Raw genomic sequence first — 25,269 nt, 5'->3', positions numbered from 1 at the left:
TATGTATCAAATAAAATCAGAGCCGGAGATATTCGCCGTGTATACCGAACGCTTTTCAGAAGACATTGTGGAGCTCCTTCGCGCTGTGGAAAACTGACAAAATGGCTGACCTGTCACTCCAAAAGCTCTTATTCGGCCTCAGATCAAGCTAGACACCCCATTCAACCTTCCACTGCCTGTTGACATCTAGTGGAAGGCGTATGAAGTGCATACATATTGATAAATAAAAGCCAGTTGAATAGGCAGGCCCTGAAACAGAGCCTCGTTTTCAGATTTTTCACTTCCTGTATGGAAGTTTGCTGCCAAATGAGTTCTGTTTTACTCACAGATATAATTCAAACAGTTTTAGAAACTTCTAAGTGTTTTCTATCCAATAGTAATAATAATATGCATATTGTATGATCTAGAACAGAGTACGAGGCCGTTTAATTTGGGCACGATTTTTTCCAAAGTGAAAACAGCGCCCCCCTATTGACAAGAAGTTTTTAACAGGTGTGCCTTGTTAAAAGTTAATTAGTGGAAATTCTTTCTATCTTAATGTGTTTGAGCCAATCAGTTGTGTTGTGACAAGGTAGGGGTGGTATACAGAAGATATCCCTATTTGGTAAAAGACCAAGTCCATATTATGGCAAGAACTGCTCAAATAAGCAAAGAGAAACGACAGTCCATCATTACTTTAAGACATGAAGGTCAGTCAATCCGGAGAGTTTCTTCAAGTGCAGTCACAAAAACCATCAAACACTATGATGAAACTGGCTCTCATGAGGACCGCCACAGGAAAGGAAGGGAAGACCCAGAGTTACCTCTGCTGCAGAGGATAAGTTCATTAGAGTTACCAGAGTTACCAGAGTTACTAGAGTTACCAGGTAGGGTCCTCAGAAATTGCAGCCCAAATAAATGTTTCACAGAATTCAAGTAACAGACACATCTCACCATGAACTGTTCAGAGGAGACTGTGTGAATCTGGCCTTTAGGGTCAAATTGCTGCAAAGAAACCACTACCAAAGGACACCAACAATAATAAGAGACTTGCTTGGGCCAAGAAACACAAGCAATGGACATGAAATCTGTCCTTTTGTCTGATGAGTCCAAATGTGAGATTTTTGGTTCCAACCACCATGTCTTTCTGAGATGCAGAGTAGGTGATGTCCACGTGTGTGGTTCCCACCGTGAAGCAGGAAATGTGATGGTACCGCTGTCTGTGATTTATTTAGATTTCAAGGCATACTTAACCAGCAATAGACCATCCCATCTGGTTTGCACATATTTAACCAGGTAAGTTGACTGAGAACACATTTCTCATTTACAGCAACAACCTGGGGAATAGATACAGGGGAGAGGACAAATGAGCCAATTGTAAGCTGGGGATAATTAGGTGGCCATGATGGTACAGTATGAAGACCAGATTGGGAATTTAGCTAGGACACCTAGGCTCCTACAATAAATGCCATGGGATCTTTAGTGACCAAAGAGAGTCAGGACACCCGTTTAACATCCCATCCGAAAGATGGCATCCTAGACAGGGCAATGTCCCCAATCACTGCCCTGGGGCATCAGGACATTTTTTTCAGACCAGAGGAAAGGGTGCCTCCTACTGGCCCTCCAATACCACTTCCAACAGCACCTGGTCTCCCATCCAGGAACTGACCAGGACCAAACCTGCTTAGCTTTAGAAGCAATCCAGCAGTGGGATGCAGGGTGGTATGCTGCTGGCTTAGTGTGACTATAATTTGTTTTTCAACAGGACAATGACCTAACACACCTCCAGGCTGTGTAAGGGCTATTTGACCAAGAAGGAGAGTGATGGAGCGCTGCATCAGATGACCTGGCTTCCACAATCACCTGACTTCAACCCAATTGAGATGGTTTGGGATGAGTTGGACTGCAGGAAACACAGCCAACAAGTGCTCAGCATATGTTGGAACTCCTTCAAGACTGTTGGAAAAGCATTCCAGATTAAGCTGGTTGAGAGAATGCCAAGAATGTGCAAAGGTGTTATCAAGGCAAAGGGTGGCTACTTTGAAGAATCTAAAATCTAAAATATATTATCTATAGGCTGAATACATTATCAAAATAATACACTAATACGTAAGCATTGTGTGGAATTGGAGTAAGTCACCTAAACCAAACAATGGGCGGATCTAAAAGAAAAAGTAAACAAAAGGACACTACCACAACTTCAGGTAAGATACTGTATTTATTGTTAGCCCACTTTTACGAATCAGACTCACTTTGAAATGTTAGTTTTCTTGTGTAACAACACAGTGGGGCCTAAATGTATTTGTGACAGAAATGTAAAACAAACTAACATACATAATTACTAATATAATTTTCTATATTGTCTTGTCTTTAAGGACCTTTAAAAAAACATACAACTTAAAGACGACAAAATGTTGTTACTCGTAGGGAGCGTCTCAAGACTGGAGGCGGACCCCCACTAAGACCAAAGACAGATGAGCTGGGGGACTTTTTCGCCCTGGATCATTGATAGCCAGCAACCCCTGGAACCCCTGATGATGACAATTTGGACAGTTCAGGTGGAAGACCATTCCAATCCTCATTTCGTTAGACACATTCATTTAACGTGCCATCCCTGTAATGTTGTCAGTCATCTCTTGCACTCCCATAATACAAATTATTTAATGCACTCAACTCTTGAAGAAATAATGTCTGTAATGCAGTAATATAATCATTTTCTAGAGGCAGATCACCATAGCTTGGAGGGAATAAGCGCAAACTAATGTATTTAAAAGAAGAGCATGATACACTATACATAGAAAGTAAGTGGTGTTGGTAAAGTCGGGGTATAGCTTTAAAACACTGACGTGCGTTATGGGTAACGTAGTAAGGTAACATTCGGTTTTGATGCAATTGTGTGTAACCCGGATGTAGCCGAACTGTGAGCCACGCTCTTTTTTCTACAGCAAAGTTGATACTGTGAGATTTCAAAATGTTTAAAACGATGACAAGAGAGAGGCTGTCAACGAATACAGCAAAGTTTTTTTGAGTGAGTTCATGTTTTAGTTCTTACTCAGCATTATTCAACACTTTTAAAAGCCACTTCCTATTTCCACTCAGCGCTACAACAAGCACTGCGTTAGTAAAGCTAGGAAAGTGAATATATAGGCTTGCGTTGTAGTTATTATTAGCAGCTTGAGTCTTTTTTAATATCAAGGAATATTTCACTTTCTCTGTTCATAGGAGTAACAACATGAATTTGTGCATGAGGCACAGATTATGGGGTGTGACTCATCTTCCAGTTGGTGTCCCTTTTTGGTCAGTGTCAGTGGAGGAAAGGGAGAGCGGAGGGATGTTGAAAGGCGGACCCTCAGTCTGCTGCTCTCCCTCTGCTGAGACTGACCATCAGATGCAGGCACCATCAGCCCAGTAAAATACGTTTAAATGTTCCTCAGCTGTGCATCACAAGTAATACAACAAAGGATCGATTACCAGTGTGATCATATAGCCTACCTCGAATTTTGAAATATATTTTGTGAAATGGCCCCAACAACAATGCATTGGCAGGGCAATTCAAGCAAAGCCAATATGCGGTGATAATGTATTCAGCCTATAGCTTACTACATAAACCTCATTGCTACAGTACCATTTTTAATTAGTTAATGTTGCATAGGCTTACATTTCTGTTTACATTTTTACTCAGTGATCTTGACTCAGAAAAGGTTGGTGACCCCTGTTCTAGAGTTTTCCCTGTTAACACTATCAATGTTTCCCTTTTCAGTGCAATTGTGATCGAATCAACGCAATATTAGCCACTTTCAATGCAACTTACAGAAACAAAAATAACTATGCAAGAGATTTTGTTGTAGGCAGAATGCATCGGAGTAGGATTCTATTGTATTGACACGCACGACTCAGCCAATAAGAGATGCATATATGGATCTGTGCCATTTACTTTGAACTGGACTGTGTTTACAGCATAAGTGGTCTTGAGTAGACGCGCTTGTTTTGAGATCAAAGCAAGAGCTGCATGTCACGTGTGTACATTTTGTTCATATCCTTTGGTAGTTAGTAGAGGTCGACCGATTATGGTTTTTCAACGCCGATACCAATACCGATTATTGGAGGACCAAAAAAAGCCGATACCGATTAATCGGAAGATTTTTTTTTATGTATTTGTAATAATGACCATTACTACAATACTGAATGAATAATTATTTTAACTTAATATAATACATCAATAAAATCAATTTAGCCTCAAATAAATAATGAAACATGTTCAATTTGGTTTAAATAATGCAAAAACAAAGTGTTGGAAGAAAGTAAAAGTGCAATATGTGCCATGTAAGAAAGCTAACGTTTAACTTCCTTGCTCAGAACATGAGAACATATGAAAGCTGGTGGTTCCTTTTAACATGAGTCTTCAATATTCCCTGGTAAGAAGTTTTAGGTTGTAGTTATAGGAATTATAGGACTATTTCTCTCTATACGATTTGTATTTCATATACCTTTGACTATTCGATGTTCTTATAGGCACTTTAGTATTGCCAGTGTAATAGTATAGCTTCCATCCCTCTCCTCGCTCCTACCTGGGCTCGAACCAGGAACACCGACAACAGCCACCCTCGAAGCAGCGTTACCCATGCAGAGCAAGGGGAACAACTACTCCAAGTCTCAGAGCGAGTGACGTTTGAAACGCTATTAGCGCGCACCCCGCTAACTAGCTAGCCATTTCACATCGGTTACACCAGCCTAATCTTGGGAGTTGATAGGCTTGAAGTCATAAACAGCGCAATGCTTAAAGCATTGCGAAGAGCTGCTGGCAAAACGCACGAACGTGCTGTTTGAATGAATGCTTACGAGCCTGCTGGTGCCTACCATCGCTCAGTCAGACTGCTCTATCAAATCATAGACTTAATTATAACACACAGAAATACGAGCCTTAGGTCATTAATATGGTCGAGTCCGGAAACTATCATCTCGAAAACAAAACGTTTATTCTTTCAGTGAAATACGGAACCGTTCCGTATTTTATCTAACGGGTGGCATCCATAGGTCTAAATATTCCTGTTACATTGCACAACCTTCAATGTTATGTCATAATTACGTCAAATTCTGGCAAATTAGTTCGCAAAGAGCCAGGCGGCCCAAACTGTTGCATATACCCTGACTCTACGTACAATGAACACAAGAGAAGTGACACAATTTCACCTGGTTAATATTGCCTGCTAACCTGGATTTCTTTTAGCTAAATATGCAGGTTTAAAAATATATACTTCTGTGTATTGATTTTAAGAAAGGCATTGATGTTTATGGTTAGGTACACGTTGGAGCAACGACAGTCCTTTTTCGCGAATGCGCACTGCATCGATTATATGCAACGCAGGACACGCTAGATAAACTAGTAATATCATCAACCATATGTAGTTATAACTGGTGATTATGATTGATTGATTGTTTTTTATAAGATAAGTTTAATGCTAGCTAGCAACTTACCTTGGCTTCTTACCTCATTCGCGTAACAGGCAGGCTCCTCGTGAGGCAGGTGGTTGGAGCGTTGGACTAGTTAACCGTAAGGATGCAAGATTGAATCCCCGAGCTGACAAGGTATAAATCTGTTGTTCTGCCCCTGAACAAGGCAGTTAACCCACCGTTCCTAGGCCGTCATTGAAAATAAGAATGTGTTCTTAACTGACTTGCCTAGTTAAATAAAGGTGTAAAAAAATATTAAAAATAAGGCAAAATTGGCATCAAAAAATACTGATTTCCGATTGTTATGAAAACTTGAAATCGGCCCTAATTAATCGGCCATTCCGATTAATCGGTCGACCTCTAGTAGTTAGTGAGTTATTAGTCAAGTTATACAGTGCATTCGGAAAGTAATAAGACCGCTTGACTTTTGCCACATTTTGTTACAGCCTTATTCTAAAATGTATTACATTTTAACCCTCATCAACACACAATACCCCATAATGACAAAGCAAAAACATGTTTTTAGAAATTTTTGCAAATGCAAATAAAAAACTGAAAAATGACATTTACATAAGTATTCAGACCTTTTACTCAGTACTTTGTTGAAGCACCTTTGACAGCGACTACAGCCTTGAGTCATCTTGGGTATGACGCTACAAGCTTGGCACACCTATATTTCAGGAGTTTCCCCCATTCTTCTCTGCAGATCCTCTCAAGCTATGTCAGATTGGATGGGGAGCGTTGCTGCACAGTTATTTTCAGGTCTCTCCAGAGATGTTTGATCAGGTTCAAGTCCGGGCTCAGGCTGTGCCACTCAAGGACATTGAGACTTGTCCCGAAGCAACTCCTGCGTTGTCTTGGCTGTGTTCTTAGAGTCGTTGTCCTGTTGGAAGGTGAACCTTTGCCCCAGTCTGAGGTCCTGAGCAGGTTTTCATCAAGGATCTCTCTGTACTTAGCTTTGTTAATCTTTCCCTCGATCCTGACTAGACCTCCAATTCTCTGCTGCTGAAAAACATCCTCACAGCATGATGCTGCCACCACCATGCTTCAACTTAGAGATGGTATTGGCCAGGTGATGAGCGGTGCCTGGAATTCCTCCAGATGTGACGCTTGGCATTCAGACCAAATAGTTCAATCTTGGTTTCATCAGAACAGAGAATCTTGTTTCTCATGGTCTGAGTCCTTTAGGTGCCTTTTGGCAAACTCCAAGCGGACTGTCATGTGCCTTTTACTGAGGAGTGGCTTCCGTCTGGCCACTCTACCATAAAGACCTAATTGTTGGAGTGTTGCAGAGATGGTTGTCCTTCTGGAAAGTTCTCCCATCTCCACAGAGGAACTCTGGAGCCCTGTCAAAATGACCATCGGGTTCTTGGTCACCTCCCTGACCAAGAAGAATGTGAATTGAGAGTCCATTTGGTGTGGATAAGTGTCTGTACTGCTAGATCCAGCACCCAGGGAGTAGTTTCATTTGTCCAGCAGAGCAGCTCTCTCACAGTGCTGCGATTCCAACTCTAGAGGGGCATTATTGCGGTATATCAAGAACTGTATGGAGATCTGATACTGTGAGTCAAGGGAATTCAAGAAGTTTCTGAAATTAAAATATTCTTATTAAAAAGGCACTGGAAAGATAATGCATCCCAAAGACTGCAGGCTTAAATATAGGATAATGTACAGGTAAATACTTACATCATACCAGTCACAAACCAACCTGAACCAATTGCCTTCAGGTAAGTTCATTGTCATACAAGGACAGAGCCAAAAGCAGAAGCCAAGTGTTAAGTCCAAGCAGACTAAATGTTACAAGTACACATGTGATTGAAGAGACCAGAGGCCCAGCAGGCATTGTAATGAGAAGGATACCAGCAGGTCTAGAGAGAGGGTGCCCAGGCTGCCAACGAGCCAGGGCAGGTGGTGGATGATGTAGCTTCCTTCTCCCTGGCCCTGCTCAGGGTTCTTCAGCAGCACACTCAGGCCGTACATGGTGTTACCCAGGATGACCAGGGCAAACAGGAAGTAGGACACACCCTCCGTCGACTTTCTCGTATACTACAGAGAGAGATAGAAAAAATATGAGAGAAAGAAAATATCCATGCAGCACTTTTACAGGTAGGAAGCCTACCCAGTACTCATTCACTCAACAACCCTTCCCAACTCCTCTTTTTCAGACTCACATTAATGTGCATCTGTGGCAGTCTGGAGCAGAGGTAGAGCACTGAGGATATGGAGCCAATGATATACCCAATGATCTCCTTGGTGCTGAAAGCCTGGACACACAAAAAAAAAGTTTGCTTGTCACGCATAACGTTTAGCCAGGGGCCAGTGTCATATCAACACAAATTACATTAGCATCCACTGATTGCTTAAAGACCACTTTTCACCTTAATACCATCCACAGTGGTTGACAGCAAGGCCCGCCCTTTAAACTCAGAGAGGACCACATCCTGTTGGGACGTAGGTAAGGCCACGAGGCCGGCAGAGAAGCCCAGGACATAGACCACACCCACCACATTTAAGACCGACCTGCCTGGGTTGAGGAAGGGAAGGGAGGGGGGGGGGGGGGGAAATGGGCTTAGTCTTCATTTTTGGAAGACGCTGCCTCAGCAAACTCCTGCAACCATGAGTCGCTGCGTCATCAGCTGCCACAAAAATAAGGAAATAAAGAACAGAATGTTGTGGTGATGCACGGTATTTCTGACATCAGTATTGGGTCCTTTTTACATTGGACAATGAGTGGAAAAAATTCAACACTAATGTAGAATAATTTTGATCTGGTAGTGTACTAAAAAAGCAAAGTTTGGGGACTTCTACCATCACAAGGTCTAGTATCAAGCAGTGTTTCTCAACACTAGCCTAATCCTAGGGAGCCTCTATGTATAGACCAGAACAGTCCAATCTGAAGCTATTCCAATGCTAAAATACACACCTGTTAGGTTCACTGAACTGTACGCCTATATTCAATTAAAAACAACCTTGCAATGTTTTTTGGCATAATGAGACATTTTTACAAAGGCGTCTTGGAGAGAACATTTGCTGATTCGCCGTGAGGTGAGTTTGTCCGGGGCTACAACAATGTGTACTGTTTGGAATACTCAAGGACTGGATTTTGGAAAAACTGTTATACACACAAAGGCCCCTCGATTAATAGTCAATGGGTGGAATGTACACTGACCAGTGGCCTTGATTTAGTACTGACAAATCTCACAACAGATAATTTGACAAAAACAAACTCACTGTTATTCATCCTGTTCTTAGCCACATAGTAAAAGTACATTCCCAGCATCAATAAGTCAGCCAGGACATAATACACTGCTGTGTACGTCTGTATGAGAGAAGGGGGGAGAGAGACATGTCAGTGGGGTGGACAAGGGGAATACTTATATGCCGAATATTAAAATGTAATCTTTACATTAGTATCTTGATGAGCTGACAATTTCAGTTTCTCCCTATTCTCACTTTAGACTGACACCAAAACAGTTTTCTATTATTTTTTAAACCATTTCAGCAATATTGACTGACCCAGACAGCTATCACTTACCTGTAGCGGCAGTTGGTCAGCTAAGAATGAGCCTACAACATTGCAGGAGTCACCCCCCAGCCACAGCAGCAGAAACCAAATGGACATGGCACTGTCCATATTCCCACTCTTACAAGAGTTGTAGTACTGCCTGCATTCATGAACATAATAATGGGAAGAGTAACGGTGTTGTCCATAAGTCAGAAATGGCCTGAAATAATGTAAACCCAATCAAGACTTACGGCAGAGAAGAGACCATGAAGCACATTATTGACAGCAGACCCAGGATTACACTGGCCATGTCCCTGTCGTCCTGGGCACATTCCCGCAGCCCTTCCCAAACCCATATTGACCCATTTGGGCACACCGCGCTGAAGTTTCCATCAGTGTTCCATCCAATGGACACCAGCGTAAGGACACCATCAGCCGACCCCAAATTCAGACTCATTCTAAGCACAGAGGAAAGGGTTAAACGCACAAGTTAGACAAAATAGCTAAATAAGAAACAAATTATAGGTAGATATGTGCTTATTATTTCTGTAGGCAAAACTTTTTTATACCTCAGTCTCAAATGTTACTATCTGCTATGGAATTCAGACTCGAGTGACCTCGGTTTGTACTAAGAATGGACTGACTGTTTCCAGCTGGGCGATAAAACAAGTTACTAGCTTACGTTTCCTTGCTTGTTAGCCGGCTGCCTTCTCAAGGTTGTGGCTGATTCAAACGTCTAAAACAAGGTAACGCCGGTCGAACATTCAAAATACTGATCTTTCCTGATTATCGGCCAGTTATTGAAGTGTGTCCAGGAGTCAGCGTCTGTTTGCCGACTGGCTTGCAAAGATAAAGAAGAAAAGCATAGACTTAACAACAATTGTGTTCGGAGTGACCTAGCTAGTTATGATTGGAAGATGATCTCTAACGTCAGGGAAAAGGCGGAGCTAGACGACAGATTGAGGGAGTTCTATTAACCTGAGCCGCGGTGCACCGTGAACGAGCAAAAGCGGCCAGGGAGGAGCGCCTTTCTCAAATCAAACCGAAATATGCGCCGCTCGAACATGTTAACGAGGCAGTATAGTGCATAATTTAGAAACATATATTTTCCATAAAATATGTTTTAATTTTCAAACTAGTTTTCATTGGGGAGGCAGATAAAGCGTTTTTATCAAAAGCAATCTCTGTTGCATCTGAAAACACAGAATCCTACTCATTACTCCAAGTGCTTAAATTGATACTTTGCAATGAGGCCATTTATCTATTTCCGCAGTCAGATGAACTCGTGGATACCATTTTATGTCTGTGCGTCCAGTATGAAGTTTCACGAGCCAATGCTAACTAGTGTTAGCGCAATGACTGGAAGTCTACCTTAAAGCTAGTTAGCAACTTCCTCACGCAGACATAAAAATGGTATCCATGAGTTCATCTGACTCTGGGTAAGTAAATAAATGACCTTATTACCAAAATGCCCAAGTATCCCTTTAACTAGCTCTCGGCAGTTACATTCGCCCAGTGTTGCCTCCATTGAACTACAATTCCGACCCTGTGTTAATGTGCGAGCAAGCATCCGGGCTCTTAACAAAACACCCTCAATCAGAAGATACTATCATCAATAGGCGCTAAAGCAATCAGAGTCTATGAATGGGGTACTCTTTAACCTACAGTACTTCACTTCTGTTTTGAGTCGACAGTTGGCCAGAGCTGGACACCTGGCTGGCTCATGAACGGAAGGGAAACCGGATCCAAAACTAATACAATCACTTTTCACAGAGGCATGACGAATCCCCCCCCCCCAATTATGTATGTAATAAGGGACCTCGGTTAAATAACAAATCAACTAAATTGTAAGTTTCCAAGCTATATCACAAAATAACCATCTCAAACTATTTAACTTCGAAGTTCTATACGCTTTGCATTTTTTCAAAACACAAAAAATTAAGACCATATAGGTGTCTTAAGGTGGCGTATTGCTGCCACTCAGATTTTTTTGGTATATAATTATTACGAGATACTGTAAAATCATGTTATGAAATAATTCAATAACTCATTATAATGAACTAATCCATTATCTCGTTATTATGGGAAAGATCACGTTATAACGAGAAAGATTACATTATTACAAAATAATCAGGTTGAACATTACGAGAAATAGCCTTTATTATGCTGAAACGTTAGCATAGGCTACATGGCATGCACATGTTGCCATTATTATTGTTTTATTTTTTTTAAATTGAACCTTTATTTAACTAGGCAAGTCAGTGAAGAACAAATTCTTATTTACAATGACGGCTAACCCCGGCCAAAACTGGACGACGCTGGGCCAATTGTGCGCAGCCCTATGAGACTGCCAATCACAGCCGGATGTGATACAGCCTGGATTCGAACCAGGGACTGTAGTGACGCATTTTGCACTGAGATGCAGTGCCTTAGACCAATGGGGAGTCCATTATGTCCGGTTTGCTTGAGTTGATCAACTGTTATTTTTCTCCTCAATTTGAGGCTTTGGGAGATATTAGTGTTATTGAGCAATATAGATGGTGTTGTCATTAGTTTACCTACATTGTGTTGAGTTATCGACGGCTCTACAGCACACGCAAAAAAAACAGTAGCTATCTTTTCCTTCATTATTAACTGGGCAGACATGGGACACTTAATGGAAACTTAAGTGACCCAAAACACCCAAAACACAGTCAGGCGTTTACTTCACATTCTAGACCCCCATGGACTGCTCATTTGGGCGGAAGTCTCTGGTAAGGAGATTAACTATCTACTTTACCTTCACAACCAAGAGGAGATAAAGGAACAGTTTAGGTAAGTGTCCTTTTTGTCTTGTACTTTCACATTTGGAAGGTGCTTTGAAAGAATTAGCTAGCATGATTATATATTTTCTAGCACAACCAACCCATTAGCTAGCAAGCTATATCTGAATGATGCACTGAAATTAGGCACTCTCAAGGGGATCACTATAGTAGCTAGCTATGGCTATTCTCAAAAATAAGCACTGTGCCATGGCAACAAGTGAGTAAGAATGCCGGATGTCTCAACTAACTAACTAACTTTCCTCTACGCGAAACATACTTTTGTTTATGTACAGATGTGTAGCCTAAGCCGGCATTGTGGGAGGCAGACTCTAGTCTAGAGAGACTACTATCTTATGTATTATTGATTGATGACTGTTGGAACTGGCTAACAAACAGAAAGTGCCAGTGGTTTTAATCTTGTAATTTAAAGAGAAACTTATAATAAAATTATATATTTTTGATATAGTGTTGTTTGGTCCATTGTAATGCTCAGAAGTCATGATCCAACTCAATAGGTGGCCTGTCGAACCAGTCTTCCTATGGTTGAGGTGTTCCCCCTCAGTAAAAAGGAACTGCCGTAGTCTGATAGTGGTGCCATTTTTGGTAACCCTATAGGCGGCAGGTGTTACGTAGTCATATGGACAATACTGTATTCTGTAAATATAATTACAATACAGACTTGTACTTGCTCTTTAGAGAAGTTCTGTGCATCTTATGTTGGAAACCATATTCACGGAAACCTAGTTGCAGACTACTTATAAAATTGTAACCTGTTTCATGAACACCAGTGCTCTTTTAGGACAAGAATGACTGCGTAACCTTAAGGACAATGTCTCCATCACAGGTCCCCAAGGGTAATGTTATAGTAAGGGTATATCGTTAACATAACTTGTGATGGTTTAAATGTTCAGATTGGGCATGTCAAATCAATGAACTATATCAACGTTTTTATTTACATTTTACCTCACAACCTTTTGATAGTGGAAAGGAAAAACTTGATATGCATTGAATGTAGGATTTTCACCCTTGTGAAGTAAGATGTATCTTTAAAAGTATTGACTCAGGCAACAACTTTATTGTTCAAGCAAATATGGTGTAAACAGTACTGGAGGGGCAGAGCAAGCAAGCAGGCGGGCTTCCTTCAACTTTGGGGATACACTGACGGTGGAGTTTCAGTCCCCGTCTGTGCCGGGGTGAAGCAAAAGATGGTGGATAAATAAAGATAGTTCACTCAGGCTGTTTACCATTGCCTACTTAAGGGGGTGGCTCGCCCATAGACACCCAATGCGATAGCAGCTTTGTCAAGTCTACTTAGTTCATTGACTTCAATTGAAACAGAAAAAAATAGGGAGTGGGATGTCTCGCTTCCTCTTCAATCTCTGGTGAAGCTCTCCATTCACCTGGCTACCCAGAGGTTATGCGGTAGGGTGCAGTTGAGGCCACTATAAAGTAGATATAAATAAAAATAGAATCACTGGAATACCCCTAAGGCAATTGATGTAAATGATCAAATATAATTAAAAAGTACAGTACTTCAGACATTAACACTTTAGTTACAATAAATCCACATGAACATATTAAGACACTAAGATTTCCATGTCTTTGTGTACTCAGAAGACAGGTGAAGTGATCTGCAAAAAATATTTCTAGTTAAATCGTCACTTCTGAAATACAACAAGACTATTCCAATACAACCACAAGAGGGTTCCATGTAGTGACAAGTAGCGTCATGATTGTCAGAACAGGTTTGAAGCAAACTACAAGTGTTTGAGTAACGGTGGAACGGTCTGTCACTAAAAGATTAAGAGCCATTAAGAAGAGTAAACTACAGCTGCATCCCAATGAACAATGTGGAGTCTCTCAAAACATTAAAAACACAGATTGTATAAATAACTATAAAATCTAAAGAAAGGGATTTCCTGTGTTTGCCAAAACTGTTTAGGAATGTGAATTGAGTCCATTTGGTGTGGATAAGTGTCTGTACTGCTAGATCCAGCACCCAGGGAGTAGTTTCATTTGTCCAGCAGAGCAGCTCTCTCACAGTGCTGCGATTCCAACTCTAGAGGGGCATTATTGCGGTATATCAAGAACTGTATGGAGATCTGATACTGTGAGTCAAGGGAATTCAAGAAGTTTCTGAAATTAAAATATTCTTATTAAAAGGCACTGGAAAGATAATGCATCCCAAAGACTGCAGGCTTAAATATAGGATAATGTACAGGTAAATACTTACATCATACCAGTCACAAACCAACCTGAACCAATTGCCTTCAGGTAAGTTCATTACGGTCATTGTCATACAAGGACAGAGCCAAAAGCAGAAGCCAAGTGTTAAGTCCAAGCAGACTAAATGTTACAAGTACACATGTGATTGAAGAGACCAGAGGCCCAGCAGGCATTGTAATGAGAAGGATACCAGCAGGTCTAGAGAGAGGGTGCCCAGGCTGCCAACGAGCCAGGGCAGGTGGTGGATGATGTAGCTTCCTTCTCCCTGGCCCTGCTCAGGGTTCTTCAGCAGCACACTCAGGCCGTACATGGTGTTACCCAGGATGACCAGGGCAAACAGGAAGTAGGACACACCCTCCGTCGACTTTCTCGTATACTACAGAGAGATAGAAAAAATATGAGAGAAAGAAAATATCCATGCAGCACTTTTACAGGTAGGAAGCCTACCCAGTACTCATTCACTCAACAACCCTTCCCAACTCCTCTTTTTCAGACTCACATTAATGTGCATCTGTGGCAGTCTGGAGCAGAGGTAGAGCACTGAGGATATGGAGCCAATGATATACCCAATGATCTCCTTGGTGCTGAAAGCCTGGACACACAAAAAAAAAGTTTGCTTGTCACGCATAACGTTTAGCCAGGGGCCAGTGTCATATCAACACAAATTACATTAGCATCCACTGATTGCTTAAAGACCACTTTTCACCTTAATACCATCCACAGTGGTTGACAGCAAGGCCCGCCCTTTAAACTCAGAGAGGACCACATCCTGTTGGGACGTAGGTAAGGCCACGAGGCCGGCAGAGAAGCCCAGGACATAGACCACACCCACCACATTTAAGACCGACCTGCCTGGGTTGAGGAAGGGAAATGGGCTTAGTCTTCATTTTTGGAAGACGCTGCCTCAGCAAACTCCTGCAACCATGAGTCGCTGCGTCATCAGCTGCCACAAAAATAAGGAAATAAAGAACAGAATGTTGTGGTGATGCACGGTATTTCTGACATCAGTATTGGGTCCTTTTTACATTGGACAATGAGTGGAAAAAATTCAACACTAATGTAGAATAATTTTGATCTGGTAGTGTACTAAAAAAGCAAAGTTTGGGGACTTCTACCATCACAAGGTCTAGTATCAAGCAGTGTTTCTCAACACTAGCCTAATCCTAGGGAGCCTCTATGTATAGACCAGAACAGTCCAATCTGAAGCTATTCCAATGCTAAAATACACACCTGTTAGGTTCACTGAACTGTACGCCTATATTCAATTAAAAACAACCTTGCAATGTTTTTTGGCATAATGAGACATTTTTACAAAGGCGTCTTGGAGAGAACATTTGCTGATTCGCCGTGAGGTGAGTTTGTCCGGGGCTACAACAATGTGTACTGTTTGGAATACTCAAGGACTGGATTTTGGAAAAACTGTTATACACACAAAGGCCCCTCGATTAATAGTCAATGGGTGGAATGTACACTGACCAGTGGCCTTGATTTAGTACTGACAAATCTCACAACAGATAATTTGACAAAAACAAACTCACTGTTATTCATCCTGTTCTTAGCCACATAGTAAAAGTACATTCCCAGCATCAATAAGTCAGCCAGGACATAATACACTGCTGTGTACGTCTGTATGAGAGAAGGGGGGAGAGAGACATGTCAGTGGGGTGGACAAGGGGAATACTTATATGCCGAATATTAAAATGTCATCTTTACATTAGTATCTTGATGAGCTGACAATTTCAGTTTCTCCCTATTCTCACTTTAGACTGACACCAAAACAGTTTTCTATTATTTTTTAAACCATTTCAGCAATATTGACTGACCCAGACAGCTATCACTTACCTGTAGCGGCAGTTGGTCAGCTAAGAATGAGCCTACAACATTGCAGGAGTCACCCCCCAGCCACAGCAGCAGAAACCAAATGGACATGGCACTGTCCATATTCCCACTCTTACAAGAGTTGTAGTACTGCCTGCATTCATGAACATAATAATGGGAAGAGTAACGGTGTTGTCCATAAGTCAGAAATGGCCTGAAATAATGTAAACCCAATCAAGACTTACGGCAGAGAAGAGACCATGAAGCACATTATTGACAGCAGACCCAGGATTACACTGGCCATGTCCCTGTCGTCCTGGGCACATTCCCGCAGCCCTTCCCAAACCCATATTGACCCATTTGGGCACACCGCGCTGAAGTTTCCATCAGTGTTCCATCCAATGGACACCAGCGTAAGGACACCATCAGCCGACCCCAAATTCAGACTCATTCTAAGCACAGAGGAAAGGGTTAAACGCACAAGTTAGACAAAATAGCTAAATAAGAAACAAATTATAGGTAGATATGTGCTTATTATTTCTGTAGGCAAAACTTTTTTATACCTCAGTCTCAAATGTTACTATCTGCTATGGAATTCAGACTCGAGTGACCTCGGTTTGTACTAAGAATGGACTGACTGTTTCCAGCTGGGCGATAAAACAAGTTACTAGCTTACGTTTCCTTGCTTGTTAGCCGGCTGCCTTCCCAAGGTTGTGGCTGATTCAAACGTCTAAAACAAGGTAACGCCGGTCGAACATTCAAAATACTGATCTTTCCTGATTATCGGCCAGTTATTGAAGTGTGTCCAGGAGTCAGCGTCTGTTTGCCGACTGGCTTGCAAAGATAAAGAAGAAAAGCATAGACTTAACAACAATTGTGTTCGGAGTGACCTAGCTAGTTATGATTGGAAGATGATCTCTAACGTCAGGGAAAAGGCGGAGCTAGACGACAGATTGAGGGAGTTCTATTAACCTGAGCCGCGGTGCACCGTGAACGAGCAAAAGCGGCCAGGGAGGAGCGCCTTTCTCAAATCAAACCGAAATATGCGCCGCTCGAACATGTTAACGAGGCAGTATAGTGCATAATTTAGAAACATATATTTTCCATAAAATATGTTTTAATTTTCAAACTAGTTTTCATTGGGGAGGCAGATAAAGCGTTTTTATCAAAAGCAATCTCTGTTGCATCTGAAAACACAGAATCCTACTCATTACTCCAAGTGCTTAAATTGATACTTTGCAATGAGGCCATTTATCTATTTCCGCAGTCAGATGAACTCGTGGATACCATTTTATGTCTGTGCGTCCAGTATGAAGTTTCACGAGCCAATGCTAACTAGTGTTAGCGCAATGACTGGAAGTCTACCTTAAAGCTAGTTAGCAACTTCCTCACGCAGACATAAAAATGGTATCCATGAGTTCATCTGACTCTGGGTAAGTAAATAAATGACCTTATTACCAAAATGCCCAAGTATCCCTTTAACTAGCTCTCGGCAGTTACATTCGCCCAGTGTTGCCTCCATTGAACTACAATTCCGACCCTGTGTTAATGTGCGAGCAAGCATCCGGGCTCTTAACAAAACACCCTCAATCAGAAGATACTATCATCAATAGGCGCTAAAGCAATCAGAGTCTATGAATGGGGTACTCTTTAACCTACAGTACTTCACTTCTGTTTTGAGTCGACAGTTGGCCAGAGCTGGACACCTGGCTGGCTCATGAACGGAAGGGAAACCGGATCCAAAACTAATACAATCACTTTTCACAGAGGCATGACGAATCCCCCCCCCCCCCCAATTATGTATGTAATAAGGGACCTCGGTTAAATAACAAATCAACTAAATTGTAAGTTTCCAAGCTATATCACAAAATAACCATCTCAAACTATTTAACTTCGAAGTTCTATACGCTTTGCATTTTTTCAAAACACAAAAAATTAAGACCATATAGGTGTCTTAAGGTGGCGTATTGCTGCCACTCAGATTTTTTTGGTATATAATTATTACGAGATACTGTAAAATCATGTTATGAAATAATTCAATAACTCATTATAATGAACTAATCCATTATCTCGTTATTATGGGAAAGATCACGTTATAACGAGAAAGATTACATTATTACAAAATAATCAGGTTGAACATTACGAGAAATAGCCTTTATTATGCTGAAACGTTAGCATAGGCTACATGGCATGCACATGTTGCCATTATTATTGTTTTATTTTTTTTAAATTGAACCTTTATTTAACTAGGCAAGTCAGTGAAGAACAAATTCTTATTTACAATGACGGCTAACCCCGGCCAAAACTGGACGACGCTGGGCCAATTGTGCGCAGCCCTATGAGACTGCCAATCACAGCCGGATGTGATACAGCCTGGATTCGAACCAGGGACTGTAGTGACGCATTTTGCACTGAGATGCAGTGCCTTAGACCAATGGGGAGTCCATTATGTCCGGTTTGCTTGAGTTGATCAACTGTTATTTTTCTCCTCAATTTGAGGCTTTGGGAGATATTAGTGTTATTGAGCAATATAGATGGTGTTGAGTTATCGACGGCTCTACAGCACACGCAAAAAAAACAGTAGCTATCTTTTCCTTCATTATTAACTGGGCAGACATGGGACACTTAATGGAAACTTAAGTGACCCAAAACACCCAAAACACAGTCAGGCGTTTACTTCACATTCTAGACCCCCATGGACTGCTCATTTGGGCGGAAGTCTCTGGTAAGGAGATTAACTATCTACTTTACCTTCACAACCAAGAGGAGATAAAGGAACAGTTTAGGTAAGTGTCCTTTTTGTCTTGTACTTTCACATTTGGAAGGTGCTTTGAAAGAATTAGCTAGCATGATTATATATTTTCTAGCACAACCAACCCATTAGCTAGCAAGCTATATCTGAATGATGCACTGAAATTAGGCACTCTCAAGGGGATCACTATAGTAGCTAGCTATGGCTATTCTCAAAAATAAGCACTGTGCCATGGCAACAAGTGAGTAAGAATGCCGGATGTCTCAACTAACTAACTAACTTTCCTCTACGCGAAACATACTTTTGTTTATGTACAGATGTGTAGCCTAAGCCGGCATTGTGGGAGGCAGACTCTAGTCTAGAGAGACTACTATCTTATGTATTATTGATTGATGACTGTTGGAACTGGCTAACAAACAGAAAGTGCCAGTGGTTTTAATCTTGTAATTTAAAGAGAAACTTATAATAAAATTATATATTTTTGATATAGTGTTGTTTGGTCCATTGTAATGCTCAGAAGTCATGATCCAACTCAATAGGTGGCCTGTCGAACCAGTCTTCCTATGGTTGAGGTGTTCCCCCTCAGTAAAAAGGAACTGCCGTAGTCTGATAGTGGTGCCATTTTTGGTAACCCTATAGGCGGCAGGTGTTACGTAGTCATATGGACAATACTGTATTCTGTAAATATAATTACAATACAGACTTGTACTTGCTCTTTAGAGAAGTTCTGTGCATCTTATGTTGGAAACCATATTCACGGAAACCTAGTTGCAGACTACTTATAAAATTGTAACCTGTTTCATGAACACCAGTGCTCTTTTAGGACAAGAATGACTGCGTAACCTTAAGGACAATGTCTCCATCACAGGTCCCCAAGGGTAATGTTATAGTAAGGGTATATCGTTAACATAACTTGTGATGGTTTAAATGTTCAGATTGGGCATGTCAAATCAATGAACTATATCAACGTTTTTATTTACATTTTACCTCACAACCTTTTGATAGTGGAAAGGAAAAACTTGATATGCATTGAATGTAGGATTTTCACCCTTGTGAAGTAAGATGTATCTTTAAAAGTATTGACTCAGGCAACAACTTTATTGTTCAAGCAAATATGGTGTAAACAGTACTGGAGGGGCAGAGCAAGCAAGCAGGCGGGCTTCCTTCAACTTTGGGGATACACTGACGGTGGAGTTTCAGTCCCCGTCTGTGCCGGGGTGAAGCAAAAGATGGTGGATAAATAAAGATAGTTCACTCAGGCTGTTTACCATTGCCTACTTAAGGGGGTGGCTCGCCCATAGACACCCAATGCGATAGCAGCTTTGTCAAGTCTACTTAGTTCATTGACTTCAATTGAAACAGAAAAAAATAGGGAGTGGGATGTCTCGCTTCCTCTTCAATCTCTGGTGAAGCTCTCCATTCACCTGGCTACCCAGAGGTTATGCGGTAGGGTGCAGTTGAGGCCACTATAAAGTAGATATAAATAAAAATAGAATCACTGGAATACCCCTAAGGCAATTGATGTAAATGATCAAATATAATTAAAAAGTACAGTACTTCAGACATTAACACTTTAGTTACAATAAATCCACATGAACATATTAAGACACTAAGATTTCCATGTCTTTGTGTACTCAGAAGACAGGTGAAGTGATCTGCAAAAAATATTTCTAGTTAAATCGTCACTTCTGAAATACAACAAGACTATTCCAATACAACCACAAGAGGGTTCCATGTAGTGACAAGTAGCGTCATGATTGTCAGAACAGGTTTGAAGCAAACTACAAGTGTTTGAGTAACGGTGGAACGGTCTGTCACTAAAAGATTAAGAGCCATTAAGAAGAGTAAACTACAGCTGCATCCCAATGAACAATGTGGAGTCTCTCAAAACATTAAAAACACAGATTGTATAAATAACTATAAAATCTAAAGAAAGGGATTTCCTGTGTTTGCCAAAACTGTTTAGGAATGTGAATTGAGTCCATTTGGTGTGGATAAGTGTCTGTACTGCTAGATCCAGCACCCAGGGAGTAGTTTCATTTGTCCAGCAGAGCAGCTCTCTCACAGTGCTGCGATTCCAACTCTAGAGGGGCATTATTGCGGTATATCAAGAACTGTATGGAGATCTGATACTGTGAGTCAAGGGAATTCAAGAAGTTTCTGAAATTAAAATATTCTTATTAAAAGGCACTGGAAAGATAATGCATCCCAAAGACTGCAGGCTTAAATATAGGATAATGTACAGGTAAATACTTACATCATACCAGTCACAAACCAACCTGAACCAATTGCCTTCAGGTAAGTTCATTACGGTCATTGTCATACAAGGACAGAGCCAAAAGCAGAAGCCAAGTGTTAAGTCCAAGCAGACTAAATGTTACAAGTACACATGTGATTGAAGAGACCAGAGGCCCAGCAGGCATTGTAATGAGAAGGATACCAGCAGGTCTAGAGAGAGGGTGCCCAGGCTGCCAACGAGCCAGGGCAGGTGGTGGATGATGTAGCTTCCTTCTCCCTGGCCCTGCTCAGGGTTCTTCAGCAGCACACTCAGGCCGTACATGGTGTTACCCAGGATGACCAGGGCAAACAGGAAGTAGGACACACCCTCCGTCGACTTTCTCGTATACTACAGAGAGAGATAGAAAATATATGAGAGAAAGAAAATATCCATGCAGCACTTTTACAGGTAGGAAGCCTACCCAGTACTCATTCACTCAACAACCCTTCCCAACTCCTCTTTTTCAGACTCACATTAATGTGCATCTGTGGCAGTCTGGAGCAGAGGTAGAGCACTGAGGATATGGAGCCAATGATATACCCAATGATCTCCTTGGTGCTGAAAGCCTGGACACACAAAAAAAAAGTTTGCTTGTCACGCATAACGTTTAGCCAGGGGCCAGTGTCATATCAACACAAATTACATTAGCATCCACTGATTGCTTAAAGACCACTTTTCACCTTAATACCATCCACAGTGGTTGACAGCAAGGCCCGCCCTTTAAACTCAGAGAGGACCACATCCTGTTGGGACGTAGGTAAGGCCACGAGGCCGGCAGAGAAGCCCAGGACATAGACCACACCCACCACATTTAAGACCGACCTGCCTGGGTTGAGGAAGGGAAGGGGGGGAGGGGGGGGGGGAAATGGGCTTAGTCTTCATTTTTGGAAGACGCTGCCTCAGCAAACTCCTGCAACCATGAGTCGCTGCGTCATCAGCTGCCACAAAAATAAGGAAATAAAGAACAGAATGTTGTGGTGATGCACGGTATTTCTGACATCAGTATTGGGTCCTTTTTACATTGGACAATGAGTGGAAAAAATTCAACACTAATGTAGAATAATTTTGATCTGGTAGTGTACTAAAAAAGCAAAGTTTGGGGACTTCTACCATCACAAGGTCTAGTATCAAGCAGTGTTTCTCAACACTAGCCTAATCCTAGGGAGCCTCTATGTATAGACCAGAACAGTCCAATCTGAAGCTATTCCAATGCTAAAATACACACCTGTTAGGTTCACTGAACTGTACGCCTATATTCAATTAAAAACAACCTTGCAATGTTTTTTGGCATAATGAGACATTTTTACAAAGGCGTCTTGGAGAGAACATTTGCTGATTCGCCGTGAGGTGAGTTTGTCCGGGGCTACAACAATGTGTACTGTTTGGAATACTCAAGGACTGGATTTTGGAAAAACTGTTATACACACAAAGGCCCCTCGATTAATAGTCAATGGGTGGAATGTACACTGACCAGTGGCCTTGATTTAGTACTGACAAATCTCACAACAGATAATTTGACAAAAACAAACTCACTGTTATTCATCCTGTTCTTAGCCACATAGTAAAAGTACATTCCCAGCATCAATAAGTCAGCCAGGACATAATACACTGCTGTGTACGTCTGTATGAGAGAAGGGGGGAGAGAGACATGTCAGTGGGGTGGACAAGGGGAATACTTATATGCCGAATATTAAAATGTCATCTTTACATTAGTATCTTGATGAGCTGACAATTTCAGTTTCTCCCTATTCTCACTTTAGACTGACACCAAAACAGTTTTCTATTATTTTTTAAACCATTTCAGCAATATTGACTGACCCAGACAGCTATCACTTACCTGTAGCGGCAGTTGGTCAGCTAAGAATGAGCCTACAACATTGCAGGAGTCACCCCCCAGCCACAGCAGCAGAAACCAAATGGACATGGCACTGTCCATATTCCCACTCTTACAAGAGTTGTAGTACTGCCTGCATTCATGAACATAATAATGGGAAGAGTAACGGTGTTGTCCATAAGTCAGAAATGGCCTGAAATAATGTAAACCCAATCAAGACTTACGGCAGAGAAGAGACCATGAAGCACATTATTGACAGCAGACCCAGGATTACACTGGCCATGTCCCTGTCGTCCTGGGCACATTCCCGCAGCCCTTCCCAAACCCATATTGACCCATTTGGGCACACCGCGCTGAAGTTTCCATCAGTGTTCCATCCAATGGACACCAGCGTAAGGACACCATCAGCCGACCCCAAATTCAGACTCATTCTAAGCACAGAGGAAAGGGTTAAACGCACAAGTTAGACAAAATAGCTAAATAAGAAACAAATTATAGGTAGATATGTGCTTATTATTTCTGTAGGCAAAACTTTTTTATACCTCAGTCTCAAATGTTACTATCTGCTATGGAATTCAGACTCGAGTGACCTCGGTTTGTACTAAGAATGGACTGACTGTTTCCAGCTGGGCGATAAAACAAGTTACTAGCTTACGTTTCCTTGCTTGTTAGCCGGCTGCCTTCTCAAGGTTGTGGCTGATTCAAACGTCTAAAACAAGGTAACGCCGGTCGAACATTCAAAATACTGATCTTTCCTGATTATCGGCCAGTTATTGAAGTGTGTCCAGGAGTCAGCGTCTGTTTGCCGACTGGCTTGCAAAGATAAAGAAGAAAAGCATAGACTTAACAACAATTGTGTTCGGAGTGACCTAGCTAGTTATGATTGGAAGATGATCTCTAACGTCAGGGAAAAGGCGGAGCTAGACGACAGATTGAGGGAGTTCTATTAACCTGAGCCGCGGTGCACCGTGAACGAGCAAAAGCGGCCAGGGAGGAGCGCCTTTCTCAAATCAAACCGAAATATGCGCCGCTCGAACATGTTAACGAGGCAGTATAGTGCATAATTTAGAAACATATATTTTCCATAAAATATGTTTTAATTTTCAAACTAGTTTTCATTGGGGAGGCAGATAAAGCGTTTTTATCAAAAGCAATCTCTGTTGCATCTGAAAACACAGAATCCTACTCATTACTCCAAGTGCTTAAATTGATACTTTGCAATGAGGCCATTTATCTATTTCCGCAGTCAGATGAACTCGTGGATACCATTTTATGTCTGTGCGTCCAGTATGAAGTTTCACGAGCCAATGCTAACTAGTGTTAGCGCAATGACTGGAAGTCTACCTTAAAGCTAGTTAGCAACTTCCTCACGCAGACATAAAAATGGTATCCATGAGTTCATCTGACTCTGGGTAAGTAAATAAATGACCTTATTACCAAAATGCCCAAGTATCCCTTTAACTAGCTCTCGGCAGTTACATTCGCCCAGTGTTGCCTCCATTGAACTACAATTCCGACCCTGTGTTAATGTGCGAGCAAGCATCCGGGCTCTTAACAAAACACCCTCAATCAGAAGATACTATCATCAATAGGCGCTAAAGCAATCAGAGTCTATGAATGGGGTACTCTTTAACCTACAGTACTTCACTTCTGTTTTGAGTCGACAGTTGGCCAGAGCTGGACACCTGGCTGGCTCATGAACGGAAGGGAAACCGGATCCAAAACTAATACAATCACTTTTCACAGAGGCATGACGAATCCCCCCCCCCCCCAATTATGTATGTAATAAGGGACCTCGGTTAAATAACAAATCAACTAAATTGTAAGTTTCCAAGCTATATCACAAAATAACCATCTCAAACTATTTAACTTCGAAGTTCTATACGCTTTGCATTTTTTCAAAACACAAAAAATTAAGACCATATAGGTGTCTTAAGGTGGCGTATTGCTGCCACTCAGATTTTTTTGGTATATAATTATTACGAGATACTGTAAAATCATGTTATGAAATAATTCAATAACTCATTATAATGAACTAATCCATTATCTCGTTATTATGGGAAAGATCACGTTATAACGAGAAAGATTACATTATTACAAAATAATCAGGTTGAACATTACGAGAAATAGCCTTTATTATGCTGAAACGTTAGCATAGGCTACATGGCATGCACATGTTGCCATTATTATTGTTTTATTTTTTTTAAATTGAACCTTTATTTAACTAGGCAAGTCAGTGAAGAACAAATTCTTATTTACAATGACGGCTAACCCCGGCCAAAACTGGACGACGCTGGGCCAATTGTGCGCAGCCCTATGAGACTGCCAATCACAGCCGGATGTGATACAGCCTGGATTCGAACCAGGGACTGTAGTGACGCATTTTGCACTGAGATGCAGTGCCTTAGACCAATGGGGAGTCCATTATGTCCGGTTTGCTTGAGTTGATCAACTGTTATTTTTCTCCTCAATTTGAGGCTTTGGGAGATATTAGTGTTATTGAGCAATATAGATGGTGTTGTCATTAGTTTACCTACATTGTGTTGAGTTATCGACGGCTCTACAGCACACGCAAAAAAAACAGTAGCTATCTTTTCCTTCATTATTAACTGGGCAGACATG

At 41.4% G+C, this 25,269-nt stretch overlaps 3 protein-coding genes across 7 annotated transcripts; all 3 read right to left on the bottom strand.

Moving 5' to 3' along the window:
• Positions 1–6,805: 6,805 nt before the first annotated feature.
• Positions 6,806–9,783, bottom strand: LOC139542641 (lysosomal amino acid transporter 1 homolog). 2 transcript variants are annotated; one of them, XM_071348319.1, is made up of 8 exons: positions 9,618–9,783; positions 9,187–9,393; positions 8,966–9,095; positions 8,662–8,749; positions 7,809–7,954; positions 7,602–7,694; positions 7,291–7,476; positions 6,806–6,984 (listed from the first exon to the last, which is right to left on the bottom strand). In XM_071348319.1, exons 2-8 carry the CDS (start codon positions 9,390–9,392, stop codon positions 6,895–6,897), a joined length of 939 nt encoding a protein of 312 aa, XP_071204420.1. In that variant the 5' UTR covers position 9,393; positions 9,618–9,783; the 3' UTR covers positions 6,806–6,894. The 2 variants fall into 2 exon arrangements, with proteins under 2 accessions (XP_071204420.1, XP_071204421.1); XM_071348320.1 differs by having other exon boundaries at positions 9,505–9,644.
• Positions 9,784–12,794: 3,011 nt separating this feature from the next.
• LOC139542640 (lysosomal amino acid transporter 1 homolog) lies at positions 12,795–16,655 on the bottom strand. 2 transcript variants are annotated; one of them, XM_071348318.1, is made up of 9 exons: positions 16,347–16,622; positions 16,029–16,235; positions 15,808–15,937; positions 15,504–15,591; positions 14,672–14,817; positions 14,465–14,557; positions 14,156–14,341; positions 13,739–13,841; positions 12,795–13,181 (listed from the first exon to the last, which is right to left on the bottom strand). In XM_071348318.1, exons 2-8 carry the CDS (start codon positions 16,232–16,234, stop codon positions 13,752–13,754), a joined length of 939 nt encoding a protein of 312 aa, XP_071204419.1. In that variant the 5' UTR covers position 16,235; positions 16,347–16,622; the 3' UTR covers positions 12,795–13,181; positions 13,739–13,751. The 2 variants fall into 2 exon arrangements, with proteins under 2 accessions (XP_071204419.1, XP_071204418.1); XM_071348317.1 differs by having other exon boundaries at positions 12,795–13,841; positions 16,460–16,655.
• Positions 16,656–19,614: 2,959 nt separating this feature from the next.
• Positions 19,615–23,498, bottom strand: LOC139542639 (lysosomal amino acid transporter 1 homolog). Of its 3 annotated transcripts, none has more exons than XM_071348315.1 (9): positions 23,303–23,498; positions 22,872–23,078; positions 22,651–22,780; positions 22,347–22,434; positions 21,494–21,639; positions 21,287–21,379; positions 20,976–21,161; positions 20,559–20,661; positions 19,615–20,001 (listed from the first exon to the last, which is right to left on the bottom strand). In XM_071348315.1, exons 2-8 carry the CDS (start codon positions 23,075–23,077, stop codon positions 20,572–20,574), a joined length of 939 nt encoding a protein of 312 aa, XP_071204416.1. In that variant the 5' UTR covers position 23,078; positions 23,303–23,498; the 3' UTR covers positions 19,615–20,001; positions 20,559–20,571. The 3 variants fall into 3 exon arrangements, with proteins under 3 accessions (XP_071204416.1, XP_071204417.1, XP_071204415.1); XM_071348316.1 differs by having other exon boundaries at positions 23,190–23,465; XM_071348314.1 differs by having other exon boundaries at positions 19,615–20,661.
• Positions 23,499–25,269: the final 1,771 nt, after the last annotated feature.

This window comes from Salvelinus alpinus, chromosome 17 (genome assembly GCF_045679555.1).
Source record: "Salvelinus alpinus chromosome 17, SLU_Salpinus.1, whole genome shotgun sequence".
Lineage (NCBI taxonomy): Eukaryota > Metazoa > Chordata > Actinopteri > Salmoniformes > Salmonidae > Salvelinus > Salvelinus alpinus.
Note: the sequence above shows the minus strand (reverse complement) of the source record. Positions and strands in the feature narration are given on the sequence as shown.

Coding starts and splice junctions, on each gene's coding strand:
- LOC139542639 (XM_071348314.1), bottom strand. CDS start 23,077: ATGAGTCTGAATTTGGGGTCGGCTGATGGTGTCCTTACGCTGGTGTCC. Junction 21,162..21,286: donor TGCCACAGATGCACATTAAT/GTGAGTCTGAAA, acceptor CTCTCTCTGTAG/TATACGAGAAAGTCGACGGA. Junction 20,662..20,975: donor CCCTCTCTCTAGACCTGCTG/GTATCCTTCTCA, acceptor TCACAGTATCAG/ATCTCCATACAGTTCTTGAT.
- LOC139542640 (XM_071348317.1), bottom strand. CDS start 16,234: ATGAGTCTGAATTTGGGGTCGGCTGATGGTGTCCTTACGCTGGTGTCC. Junction 15,938..16,028: donor TTCATGGTCTCTTCTCTGCC/GTAAGTCTTGAT, acceptor TCATGAATGCAG/GCAGTACTACAACTCTTGTA. Junction 14,818..15,503: donor TAAGAACAGGATGAATAACA/GTGAGTTTGTTT, acceptor TCCTCAACCCAG/GCAGGTCGGTCTTAAATGTG.
- LOC139542641 (XM_071348319.1), bottom strand. CDS start 9,392: ATGAGTCTGAATTTGGGGTCGGCTGATGGTGTCCTTACGCTGGTGTCC. Junction 7,695..7,808: donor CCACTGTGGATGGTATTAAG/GTGAAAAGTGGT, acceptor TTGTGTGTCCAG/GCTTTCAGCACCAAGGAGAT. Junction 6,985..7,290: donor CCCTCTCTCTAGACCTGCTG/GTATCCTTCTCA, acceptor TCACAGTATCAG/ATCTCCATACAGTTCTTGAT.